Consider the following 12,334-nt stretch of genomic DNA (forward strand, 5'->3'; position numbering starts at 1 on the left):
AAAAGTGCTGTAACTTCTAAACGATTCACCCGAAAATACTGTCAAATTAAAGCTGACAGTCTGCACTTTAACTTCATAGTCATTGTATCATTGTTGGAGTACAGAGCCAAAATGACAAAAAATGAGTCACTGTCCCAATACTTCTGGAGCCCACTGTATGTGTCTCTTAGATTATCGTACATTTGGCAGCTAGTTAGAATGTACAGCTCGGTTTTCACATTTTGTGGGTAGTGGCCACAAATCCTGTCTTCTCTTGAGAGCCAGGTCTGCCTACGGTGGCCTTTCTCAATAGCAAGGCTATGCTCACTCAGTCTGTATATAGTCAAGGCTTTTCTTAATTATGATTCAGTTACATTGTTCAGGTATTCTGCCACTGTGTACTTTCTGTTTAGGGCAAAATAGCATTCCAGTTTGCTCCGTTTTTTGGTTGATTCTTTCCAATTTGTCAAGTACTTCTCATTTTGTTTTCTCATAATTTGGTTGGGTCTAATTGTTTTGCTGTCCTGGGGCTCTGTGGAGTCTATTTGTATTTGTAAGCAGCTGGCTGAGGGGACTCTTCTCTAGGTTCATCTCTCTGTAGGTGAGGGCTTTCCTTTAGGTGGTTGTGGAGTTTAACGGCACTTTCTTGGATTTTGATAATTAGTGGCATAGTCCTTATTCTGCTCTGCATGCATTATTTTCTCTCTCTCGCACTCTCTCTTGCCCTCTGTTCAAACTCACCTCACTGCAGCCTTCAGCTCTCCCGTCAGGCTAGGCATCTGATTGGCTGAGGCCATGCTATGATGTCATCGCTGAATCTTATAAGGGCTCTGACAGAGCGACATTAGCAGAAACACTGCACGGCAAGCTGACTGTGTGAGGGAGAGAGTGAGACAGTAATAAGAGAGAGAGAGAGAGAGAGAGAGAGAGAGAGAGAGAGAGAGAGAGAGAGAGAGAGAGAGAGAGAGAGAGAGAGAGTGTGAAAGAGCAAAAGAGAGGGGGAGCTGACAGAATGATGTGGGAAACTATACACTGAGGAACTACCCAAACCTGAAGAGGACTTTTATGACAACGTGTATGGGAGACCAGGACAGGGACCACAACCTGTGGAGGTTTGTACATGTACTGTTTGTTTGTTTTTGTCTAATGTGGTCAAGGGAGTTATTTCACTCAAGTTACCCATTGTTTTAGCCTGTTTAGCATGTTCTTAGCCCCTCACGCTGTGTCTCGCTCGCTCGCTTTCTCTCTCTCTGTCGTTCTCTCTCTCTCTCTCGCGCTCGTTCTCTCTCTCTCTCTCGTTCTCTCTCTCTCTCTCTCTCTCTCTCTGTTCTTGTCTCCTCTCTCTCTCTCTCTCTCTCTCTCTCTCTCTCTCTCTCTCTCTCTCTCTCTCTCTCTCTCTCTCTCTCTCTCTCTCTTCTCTCTCTCCCCATCTCTCCGTCTTTCTCTCTCTCTCTCTCTCTCTCTCTCTCTCTCGCTTTTATTCACTCACTGTCTCTGTTTTTCTCCCTCACCCCGTCTTTCCGTCTTTCCCTCTTTCGGTGTACATTCATCTGTTTTTACCCTCACTCTCATATCACTTCATCATTCCCTCTCTCTCTCTCTCTCTCTCTCTCTCTCTCTCTCTCTCTCTCTCTCTCTCTCTCTCTCTCTCTCTCTCTCTCTCTCTCTCTCTCTCTCTCTCTCTCTCTCTCTCTCTCTCTCTCTCTCTGTGGCTCTCTCTCTTTCTCTCTCCATCTTTCTCTCCGTCTTTCTCTCTCTCTCTCTCTCTCTCTCTCTCTCTCTCTCTCTCTCGCTCCCTCTTTCTCTCTGTCTCGCTCTCTTTCTTTTTGTTGCTTAACCTGCTTCTTCTTGTTTTTACCTGTCTCTTTCTCTATCTCCTATCTCTAGACCATGGGCAGCCTCACCCCCCCTGTGCCTTCCCTCAATGTCACCGAGTCAGTCAACATATCATGGGCCGGGGCGGCTGGCGGCGAGCCCGGTTACAGTGAGGTGGAGATGGTCCTCCTAGGCATGTTGATGTCACTGCTGGTCGTAGGCATCGTTTTTGGCAACATCCTGGTCATCATAGCCATCTACCGGTTCCAGAGACTCCAGAATATCACCAACTGCTTCATCACCTCTCTGGCCTGTGCCGACCTGGTCATGGGTCTCATCGTGGTGCCGTTCGGCGCCTGCTACATCATCTTCAACACCTGGCACTTCGGCAGCTTCTGGTGTGAGTTCTGGACCGCCACGGACGTGTTGTGTGTGACGGCCAGCATCGAGACGCTCTGCGTGATAGCGCTGGACCGGTACCTGGCCATAACCTCTCCGTTCCGCTACCAGTCTCTGCTGACCAAGGGTAAGGCGCGCGTGGTGGTCCTGCTGGTGTGGGTGATCGCTGGACTCATCTCCTTCTTGCCCATCCACATGAAGTGGTGGATCAGTGACGACGCGGAGGCACAGGCCTGCATCCAGAACAGCAACTGCTGTGACTTCAACACCAACACAGCTTACGCCATCACCTCCTCCATCATCTCCTTCTACATCCCCTTAGTCGTCATGGTGTTTGTCTACTGCCGCGTGTTCCAGGAGGCCAAGCAACAACTACGCAAGATCGACCGCAGCGAGGGCCGCTTCCACGCCCATAACAACAACATGGGAGGAGGAGGAGGGGTGGAGAGTAACAACGAGAGCCGAGGAGTTGGAGGAGGCTTCAAGAAGACCAAGTTCTGCCTGCGGGAACACAAGGCCCTGAAGACATTGGGGATCATCATGGGGATCTTCACGCTGTGCTGGCTGCCCTTCTTCCTCCTCAATGTGGTGGTAGCCATCTGGAAGGTAGGGGACATCGGACTCGCCTTCAGGATACTCAACTGGATAGGTTACGCCAACTCCGCCTTCAACCCCTTGATCTACTGCAGGAGCCCTGAGTTCAGATACGCATTCAAGGAGATCCTGTGCATCAAGAAGGTCCGGTTCCCCAATCTAGGGCCTACTAATGGATACGTGTACAGCGGGCACAGCTGGCAGAGTGAGCAGCAGGGAGGGAGGAGTAAGGGGAGCTCGGAGGACTGTGACCCAGCTGCAGACGGGAGCTCTGGGAGGGGAGAGGTGGGTGGGGGTGGAGCTGCAGATGGAACGGACCCGAACGGGAACTGCAGTAAAGGGTTAACGACTGTACTTTAACCCCTCGCCTTTGACCTTTGGAACAGACAGACATATTTCACTGCGATCGGCCATTGTCACTTCACCAAGTCACTGAGATAAGAGTTGATGGATTGATAAAGGGTGAATGGTGAGTGGGTAACACGGGTGGGGCTTGTTAGATTGAGGACAGGAGAGGAATTTGTAATTTTTTTACCAGTAGGTTTGATAAGTAGATCACTTTATGTTTTGATATGTTCATTTGGAGAGAGATCATGTAGATTGTTCCATCTACCTCACCGTGTCAATTGAGATATTTTTATTTTCTTATCATGTATTATCTAAATGTGTCACATAGATTCACTGACCACAGAAACCAGACTGGCTCATAACCCCACAAGATTGTTTTATTCTTAATATTCATTATGACTATAGTATCTCCTTAGAGGGTCGAGAACGCAAAACATGTGATGGGTTTGATTCCCGCTGGGGCCACCCATACGTGAAATGTATGAACACATGACTGTAAGCCGCTTTGGATAAAAGCATCTGCTGAATGGCATATATTATTATGAATAATTAGAGAGAGAGAGAGAGAGAGAGAGAGAGAGAGAGAGAGAGAGAGAGAGAGAGAGAGAGAGAGAGAGAGAGAGAGAGAGAGAGAGAGAGAGAGAGAGAGAGAGAGAGAGAGAGAGAGAGAGAGAGAGAGAGAGAGAGACTCTTTACTGCCGTGACACATATGGACCATGTTCCATTTGTTTTTCCATGAACCATTTTCTTGAGTTTCACACAAGATATAAAAAAATGTCAACATCAGTGGAATTCATGCAGATAGAAACACAGTGCAGAAAGTGACATAAAAAACACACCCAACATTTTTTGAGAGTTCTGTTCTGTTCTGCTCATAATTCCTCTGGCTTCTGTGAGATACTAGAAGGACTCAGAGGAATGATGACAGTTGTCGTAGAACCTGTCTCTGTCTCTCTCTCCTCTGCCAAAACCTCACTCCTCAAACACGCTGTCTGTGTTCTCTTCAGAAGATACTTCTCCCTTCTCTTGACATTCATATTTATTGCTAATTAAGGAGGAGTTTTCAGATATCATCGGAGGTTTTACATTCATAGAATATTTACAATAGCTTTGCTTGGATGTAGAGAGTTGGGGGAACGAACACTTGCCTCAGGGTGACTGTTCTGACAGAAACAGAATTGTCTTGTGCTGTGCGATTCCTTTTGATACGTCAATGAAATGAGTCCCAAATATGGTTATTGTTTGTTGTTGTTGCAAAATAGCAGTCATAAGTTGTGACTGTAGTGGCTTCAAGAACTTTTAAGGCCAAAACTTAACTGTGTGATTTGGGCACCACAGTCTTGAGGTTAGAGTACATCTAGACAGCACCATGCCTTTTCTCTGGTGTACTATATGTCTTTATGTTAATAGTTGGGCACACAAGGCTTTTGCATTCAACGACATGTCAATTGATAATGGCTGCTGTGCCACACCTCCCCTAGCCTTATTGATCTGACCCAGTGTCACATCAGCCCTCCTGTCACCTCACTCCTCTCGTCAGCTCACAGCTCAATCTTTACGCTTCTACACAGAAGTAAATTTCCCAAGTCTCCCAGTGTTTCTATCAGAAGTCAGTGGTTAGTCTGCGGTTTGTTGACTGGATCTGTCGTTGTCGTTCTGGGAAGTAGCCGTGTTTACTGAGAGCAGAGTCAGAAGTTTCCTCAGTGATCAGAGAGAAAGGTACAGACTGACTCCATGGAACAACAAACAGTCTGTGGAACCAGGCCAGAGATAACAGTGTCCCTGTCTCCTGCCCTACATGTGCTGCTTACAGGACCTAGGCAGGCTGCATCGGAAATGGCACCCTAATCTAGCGCACTACTTTTGACCAGGACCCTATGAGGTCAGACCAGTAAACGTGAATGAGACAACAGGTGGACTGGGATGAGATTCAGATGTTTCGGATCAGGATGTGATCGCTAGGTCTTTGGATCTCTGTGAAGTTTTCCAGAGTTTTTTCAATGTAAACTGGTCTGGATCGTTCAGGAAATCTGCGCAATGATCCGACTAGACACTGACCTGGTTCTACAGCTGTTGATGACATCTGATTCACTTAGTTTCTCTCTCTTTCTATGTCTCTCTTCTCTCTCTGTATCTCTCTCTCTCTTCTCTCTCTGTATCTCGCTTTGTATCCCTCTCTCTCTGTGTCTCTGTCTATGTCTCTCTCTCTCTCTCTCTCTCTCTCTCTCTCTCTCTCTCTCTCTCTCTCTCTGTATCTCTCTCTCTCTCTCTCTCCTTCTCTCTCTCGCTCTCCCTCTCTCTCTCCTTCTCTCTCTCTCTCTCTCTCTCTCTCTCTCTCTCTCTCTCTCTCTCTCTCTCTCTCTCTCTCTCTCTCTCTCTCTCTCTCTCTCTCTCTCTCTCTCTCTCTCTCTCTCTCTTTCTCTCTCTCTCTGGTTTGTTTTTCTCCAGGAAATTCCTCATGGCTGAGCCCGGTCCAGGCCGATAAACAGGGGATAAATCCATTATCTCTGCTGTTTAGCCGGGGAATCAGACGACTCCTTCCCTCCTAAACAGCAGCCGCAGGCAGGGAACAATCTCAAGATTAGGATGTATAATGTTTCTCCAGTCTGCCAGACGGTTAGCAGGAGGAGCACAGGGCTCAAGTCTGTAATGGCACACGATTCCCCATACTCCTCAAGTCTGTAATGGCACACGATTCCCTGTACTCCTCAAGTCTGTAATGGCACACGATTCCCCATACTCCTCAAGTCTGTAATGGCACACTATTCCCCATACTCCTCAAGTCTGTAATGGCACACTATTCCCCATACTCCTCAAGTCTGTAATGGCACACTATTCCCCGTACTCCTCAAGTCTGTAATGGCACACTATTCCCCGTACTCCTCAAGTCTGTAATGGCACACTATTCCCCGTACTCCTCAAGTGTTTGTGGCTGTGTCCCAAATGATACCCGTACTTTTGACCTGTGCCATACTGTATGGTGTATGTGCACTATTGGCTTATGTCAACAGTAGTGCACAATACAGTGCATAGGGGGTATTGGTCAGCCACTTGAAGAGAGGGGAAACAACATTTCCCTGAGGTGTTGTATTGGATGTAACACCCCTTCCTCTGACCAGCCAGGCAGCCCTATGATCTACAGCTTGATTACACTGCAGATGCGGGAGGAGAGGGGAGCAGTATGGATTTAATGGAGATCTTGTTTTACGGAAGCCCAACTAACTCGCCTTGCCAGCTATCTGATCTATAGCAAGATCACAACAGATACTGGAGGATAGCCGAGGCAACTTTTAGCAGAGGCGTTGATTTTGACATAACCCCGATCACTTCCCCAAGCTGTTTTAGAAATAAACCCAACCACTTCCCCTAGCTGTAGACAGTCTTGTGATCAGCAGTGTGCTATGATAATAGTAGTGCCACGCTAAATGTAGCTACTGTCGGCATGGCTTTCCTCTACCTGTCTATAACAGTTTTACTGATCTGTGTGTCCGTATGCGTGTGTTTGTGCAAATGGTATTCCGTCTCAAGTGTTGTCAGCTAACGGTGTTGAAACTGTGAACTTTGTTATTTTGGAGGAATCTCTCTGTCCTGTACTGTAGCTTTGGTCAGCACCACCTGTTGTCAAAAAGCCCTGCTGCACAAATAATATGTTAGTATGGGTCAATGTGTGCCTAGCAAATAAATATAGTTTTTTTATTGGATTTTGTTTTCATATTCATAAATACATGGTAAAAAGTATTCATTATATACATTTTCATTGTCATTTGGAATGTGCAAATATAGTAACCATCTCATTACTTTTGCAGTAGTAGCCTACAAAAACGGATAATTGTACAGAAAAGACAGACAGTGAAAAGAAAACATGGTTTTAGACATTGATCCATGGATATAAAGAGCCTACATTTGAATGAATGCAAATCCAGAGGGTTTATATTCCCCTGTAAAAGCTTGCATGTGTGCTCTGTATTTGTTTGTGTGAATTGGACATCTCAGTGCCGTTTCTTTAATACTGTGGTCTGTTGTGTCAAAAAAAGAAAAAAAGAAAAAAAGAAAAGCTTCTAAAGAAGAACAACTAACATCCTGGTCCTTTCCTGGCCATCTACACTTCTCCCTCCTGGTCATGACCTCTCCCTGCACCTTGGCTCTGTGTGTGTCAAAGTTCACCATGGTGTGTGTGTGTGTGTGCTTGCTTGCAGGGCCGGCCCTAGCCTTTTGGGCCCCCACCTCCCGGAGAAAACATTTTAGTGTCCCCCCTCTTGACAGCGGAGAGATATAAAAATAAAAAAAATTAATAAAACATTTAGAGTAAATGGAATGGAATTTCATTAACTGCAATTCTACACATTTTGCCATGGGGCATAGAGGAAATGTTGCAATTTTTTATTAAACATATTTGCCGCACCTCTACACATTTTGCTATTGGGTGGAGAGATTAATGTGCAATTTTACAGCAAATTCGCTGCAGTTCAACACATTTAGTCATGACTTATGCCATGTTCAAACGATATCTGACTGAGAATAACTAACTAAATCAATGGGGGCCCCCTGGAGGTCAGGACCCCTGGGCACATTCCCTGCATGCCCAGTCGGTAACTACAAGTTTAGACAGTTGGCTTGAGGAGGGGGGGGGTATTATTGGTGTCCACAGTTTAGCGGATGTTATAGCGGGTGCAGAGAAATTAGTACGTTACTAGTTCCTAACAATGCAGTAAAATGTCAAACAAGTACACAAATAATTAAAATGTTTAAAAATGTACACAAAAAAAGATATCAGGAAAGTCGGGAGGAATCCAATTAACAACACAAATAGCCCTGTAACAGTAATCAAGATGCAATCTATACGTATGTACACCGGAAGGATTTACACAAGATATACTAAGAATTATATGTGCAGCAGTGCATACTGTATATTAGTCAATGGTGGAAAAAGAACCCAATTGTCACACTTAAGTAAAAGTTAAGATACTGTACCTTAATAGAAAATGACTCAAGTAAAACTTTAATGTATTTTTACCATGGTACTTTACACCGCTGATATAAGTGAGCTATGTAAAGAATCCAGTGTCTAAATAAATATGTGGTGTGTATAAACAGTGGAACTAAATACAAAGTACAGTAGTAGAAATATCAGAATGAGCAATGTCGGGAATACAGTATTTAAATACTCAATGTGAAATGGGAAACGTCCAGTGGTTCAATGTCTCTGTGACGTGGGACAGCAGCGGTGGCTGTTTATGTGCGTGCGTGTGTGTGTGTGTGTGCGTGAGTGTGTGTGTATGTGTGTGTGCGTGCGTGTGCGTGAGTGTATATGTTTTGTATGAGTATGAGGTGTGTGATAGCTTGGTAGACGGCTATTGATCACCTGGTAGACAGCTAGTGATGGCTGTTCAGGTAATATTTTTAATTTGTTGTTGTTTTGCTGTACCTAACTGTGAGTCGTGTCCTATAGAAGAACAAGCAGCCTATGCTAGTGGCTGGTCAGCAATAGTTATGCTACCACAGACTAATACACTTAATGTGCATCCCAAATGGCACCCTATTCCCTACAGGCCTCATAGGGCTCTCTTCAAAAGTAGTGCACTATATAGGCAATAGAGTACCATTAGAGACACAGTTTAGATTTCACAATCACACTTAATAAATAAAATAGCCCTACCTGTATCTGTAAGTGAACTTGCTGTGTGGTCTGAGGGGAAGTGTTGTATCAGTTCAATGTTTACTATATGTTTCTTTTTCAAGATCTTTACGCACTAGATTTTGTCATTGTTTTGGTTGGGCTAACGATCCGTGTTCTAATGTCCTGTGGTATTTATGAAATGCAAGATGTGCTCTAATGACATTTGTATTTCAGTAATAAATGATGTATTTGTCGGATGTTACTAGTGTTTTTGTTTATTCTCCAAACATCCACTCGTTCAATAACTGAAAACACACAGTATTTTATAATACCACTTTCTCATCATCTTAAATACAATTAAGTACAGTGGGGGAAAAAAGTATTTAGTCAGCCACCAATTGTGCAAGTTCTCCCACTTAAAAAGATGAGAGAGGCCTGTAATATTCATCATAGGTACACGTCAACTATGACAGACAAAATGAGAAAAAAAAATCCAGAAAATCACATTGTAGGATTTTTAATGAATTTATTTGCAAATTATGGTGGAAAATAAGTATTTGGTCACCTACAAACAAGCTAGATTTCTGGCTCTCACAGACCTGTAACTTCTTTTTTAAGAGGCTCCTCTGTCCTCCACTTGTTACCTGTATTAATGGCACCTGTTTGAACTTGTTATCAGTATAAAAGACACCTGTCCACAACCTCAAACAGTCACACTCCAAACTCCACTATGGCCAAGACCAAAGAGCTGTCAAAGGACACCAGAAACAAAATTGTACACCTGCACCAGGCTGGGAAGACTGAATCTGCAATAGGTAAGCAGCTTGGTTTGAAGAAATCAACTGTGGGAGCAATTATTAGGAAATGGAAGACATACAAGACCACTGATAATCTCCCTCGATCTGGGGCTCCACGCAAGATCTCACCCTGTGGGGTCAAAGTGATCACAAGAACGGTGAGCAAAAATCCCAGAACCACACGGGGGGACCTAGTGAATGACCTGCAGAGAGCTGGGACCAAAGTAACAAAGCCTACCATCAGTAACACACTACGCCGCCAGGGACTCAAATCCTGCAGTGCCAGATGTGTCCCCCTGCTTAAGCCAGTACATGTCCAGGCCCGTCTGAAGTTTGCTAGAGTGCATTTGGATGATCCAGAAGAGGATTGGGAGAATGTCATATGGTCAGATGAAACCAAAATATAACTTTTTGGTAAAAACTCAACTCGTTGTGTTTGGAGGACAAAGAATGCTGAGTTGCATCCAAAGAACACCATACCTACTGTGAAGCATGGGGGGTGGAAACATCATGCTTTGGGGCTGTTTTTTCTGCAAAGGGACCAGGACGACTGATCCGTGTAAAGGAAAGAATGAATGGGGCCATGTATCGTGAGATTTTGAGTGAAAACCTCCTTCCATCAGCAAGGGCATTAAAGATGAAATGTGGCTGGGTCTTTCAGCATGACAATGATCCCAAACACACCGCCCGGGCAACGAAGGAGTGGCTTCGTAAAAAGCATTTCAAGGTCCTGGAGTGGCCTAGCCAGTCTCCAGATCTCAACCCCATAGAAAATCTTTGGAGGGAGTTGAAAGTCTGTGTTGCCCAGCGACAGCCCCAAAACATCACTGCTCTAGAGGAGATCTGCATGGAGGAATGGGCCAAAATACCAGCAACAGTGTGTGAAAACCTTGTGAAGACTTACAGAAAATGTTTGACCTGTGTCATTGCCAACAAAGGGTATATAACAAAGTATTGAGAAACTTTTGTTATTGACCAAATACTTATTTTCCACCATAATTTGCAAATAAATTCATTAAAAATCCTACATAGTGATTTTCTGGATTTTTTAAAATCATTTTGTCTGTCATAGTTGACGTGTACCTATGATGAAAATTACAGGCCTCTCTCATCTTTTTAAGTGGGAGAACTTGCACAATTGGTGGCTGACTAAATACTTTTTCCCCCACTGTAAGTAAGTAGCCTTGGCTGAGCCAGAACGGCTCATAGGAGCAGATCTCCTGTTTCTGAGGCAGCTTTATGTACAAGTAAACCACATGGACAGGACTCTAGTCTGTCACAGGCCCTTACCCCCAATCTATCTCCTTAATGTTGAGTGCCAAGCAGAGAAGCATCCTTTGTTATGACTCAGCCGGGGATCGAACTCCCAACCTCAGGGCGGACACTCTAGCCACAAGGCCACTGAGTTGGTATCTTAAAAATTACTTTCACATTAAATTGTGTAACCGATAGCATGAGTAAAACATTAGGTTTGATGGAAGATTCACTTCAAATTCTCTAGAGAAAATCAAGGCCGGATGTATGCTGTGTCTCTTCCATACAACAAATATGTAATCGTCGATAACAATCTGTTGTATCAGGCTATATTTGACACAAACACCAAACAGATCACTAACATTCTAAATCACGGGTCGGCAGCAGACCAGCGGACAAAAACCGACCCACAAAACCGATCCGCAAATGATTTCGTTTGGCCCCCCAAAGTTTTATATATTTAGGAAATTTGTTCCCAAGTATTCCCATCAAATGCCTCAAGGTAATCAAGGTATAAATGATTGGTATTTTCAAATACTATCTTATTTTGTACTGAGTTGTGGTCAATTTGGTATACAAATTATTATAATTAGGTTCTGGGCCCCTTGACTAGCTGCGCAGACAAAAATCGGCCCGCAGCTGAATCTAGTTGCCTACCCTTGTTCTAAATCAATGAGTCTCTGTGCATTCTCTTACATGATCCTACAGTGCTATAACATAGTGTTGTTTGTACAGAGAGTTCCCTAAAGTGCAATTCCATGTTCTGGGCCTCCGTTTCCCACCATTACCCCCTTCTCTCTCTCTATGGGAGGCATGCTGAAGCCTTATTAACAACAGGACATGGTATATACAGACATTAACATAAAGGGTGTACAGTCCAACACCAAAGCAAAACAAACAGAGAAAGGCTCCTGTCACTCTCTGTAGCATGAGAAATTCCCCACTGAAGAAAAGGGAAATCACTGTTTGTACAGAATGTAGAGGTCTGACTGAACTGTGGCAACCAGCTATTTCAGTATGGGAAAGTAGGCCATGAGCATGTGACTAGGGTGAAGGGAATGGAGAGATGGAGGGATGGATGGATGGAGGAATGGAGAGATGGAGGGATGGATGGATGGAGGGATGGATGGATGGAGGGATGGAGGGAAGGAATCTGTTCATATCGAGGCCATGCCTCAGTCCAAGATTCCGAATGATCACATTTTCATGATCATCTTTATTCTGTCAGTCCAGAAGACCTAGATATACTGCCACATAAAACAACCATACTTGGCATCTGACCAGAGAGAGAGAGGGGAGAGAGAGAGAGAGAGAGAGAGAGAGAGAGAGGGAGAGAGAGAGAGAGAGAGAGAGAGAGAGAGAGAGAGAGAGAGAGATAGAGAAAAAAAAAAGGAGAAAAAAAAGAGAGAGAGAAGAGAGAGAGAGAGAGAGAGAGAGAGAGAGAGAGAGAGAGAGAGAGAGCGAGCAAGAGGATGAATAGAGGGGGGATAAATAAATAAATAAATGTGAAAGAGAGAGAGAAACTGAGTGC

General features: G+C 44.4%; 1 protein-coding gene across 2 annotated transcripts; it reads left to right on the forward strand.

Annotated features, from left to right (window-relative positions):
* The first annotated feature begins 904 nt into the window (after window positions 1-904).
* Window positions 905-5,963, forward strand: LOC121539374 (beta-2 adrenergic receptor-like). Of its 2 annotated transcripts, XR_005995359.1 has the most exons (3): window positions 905-1,091; window positions 1,867-3,256; window positions 5,584-5,963. XR_005995359.1 is itself a non-coding variant. In XM_041847831.1 (2 exons), exon 2 carries the CDS (start codon window positions 1,870-1,872, stop codon window positions 3,145-3,147), a length of 1,278 nt encoding a protein of 425 aa, XP_041703765.1. In that variant the 5' UTR covers window positions 905-1,091; window positions 1,867-1,869; the 3' UTR covers window positions 3,148-3,671. The 2 variants fall into 2 exon arrangements, 1 of the variants encoding a protein (XP_041703765.1); XM_041847831.1 differs by lacking the exon at window positions 5,584-5,963 and having other exon boundaries at window positions 1,867-3,671.
* The last annotated feature ends 6,371 nt before the right edge of the window (window positions 5,964-12,334 follow it).

This window comes from Coregonus clupeaformis, chromosome 3, assembly GCF_020615455.1.
Source record: "Coregonus clupeaformis isolate EN_2021a chromosome 3, ASM2061545v1, whole genome shotgun sequence".
In the NCBI taxonomy this organism is placed as follows: Eukaryota; Metazoa; Chordata; class Actinopteri; order Salmoniformes; family Salmonidae; genus Coregonus; species Coregonus clupeaformis.

Bases quoted from the DNA above. Each gene is read 5' to 3' on its own strand.
- LOC121539374 (XM_041847831.1), top strand. From the start codon at position 1,870: ATGGGCAGCCTCACCCCCCCTGTGCCTTCCCTCAATGTCACCGAGTCA.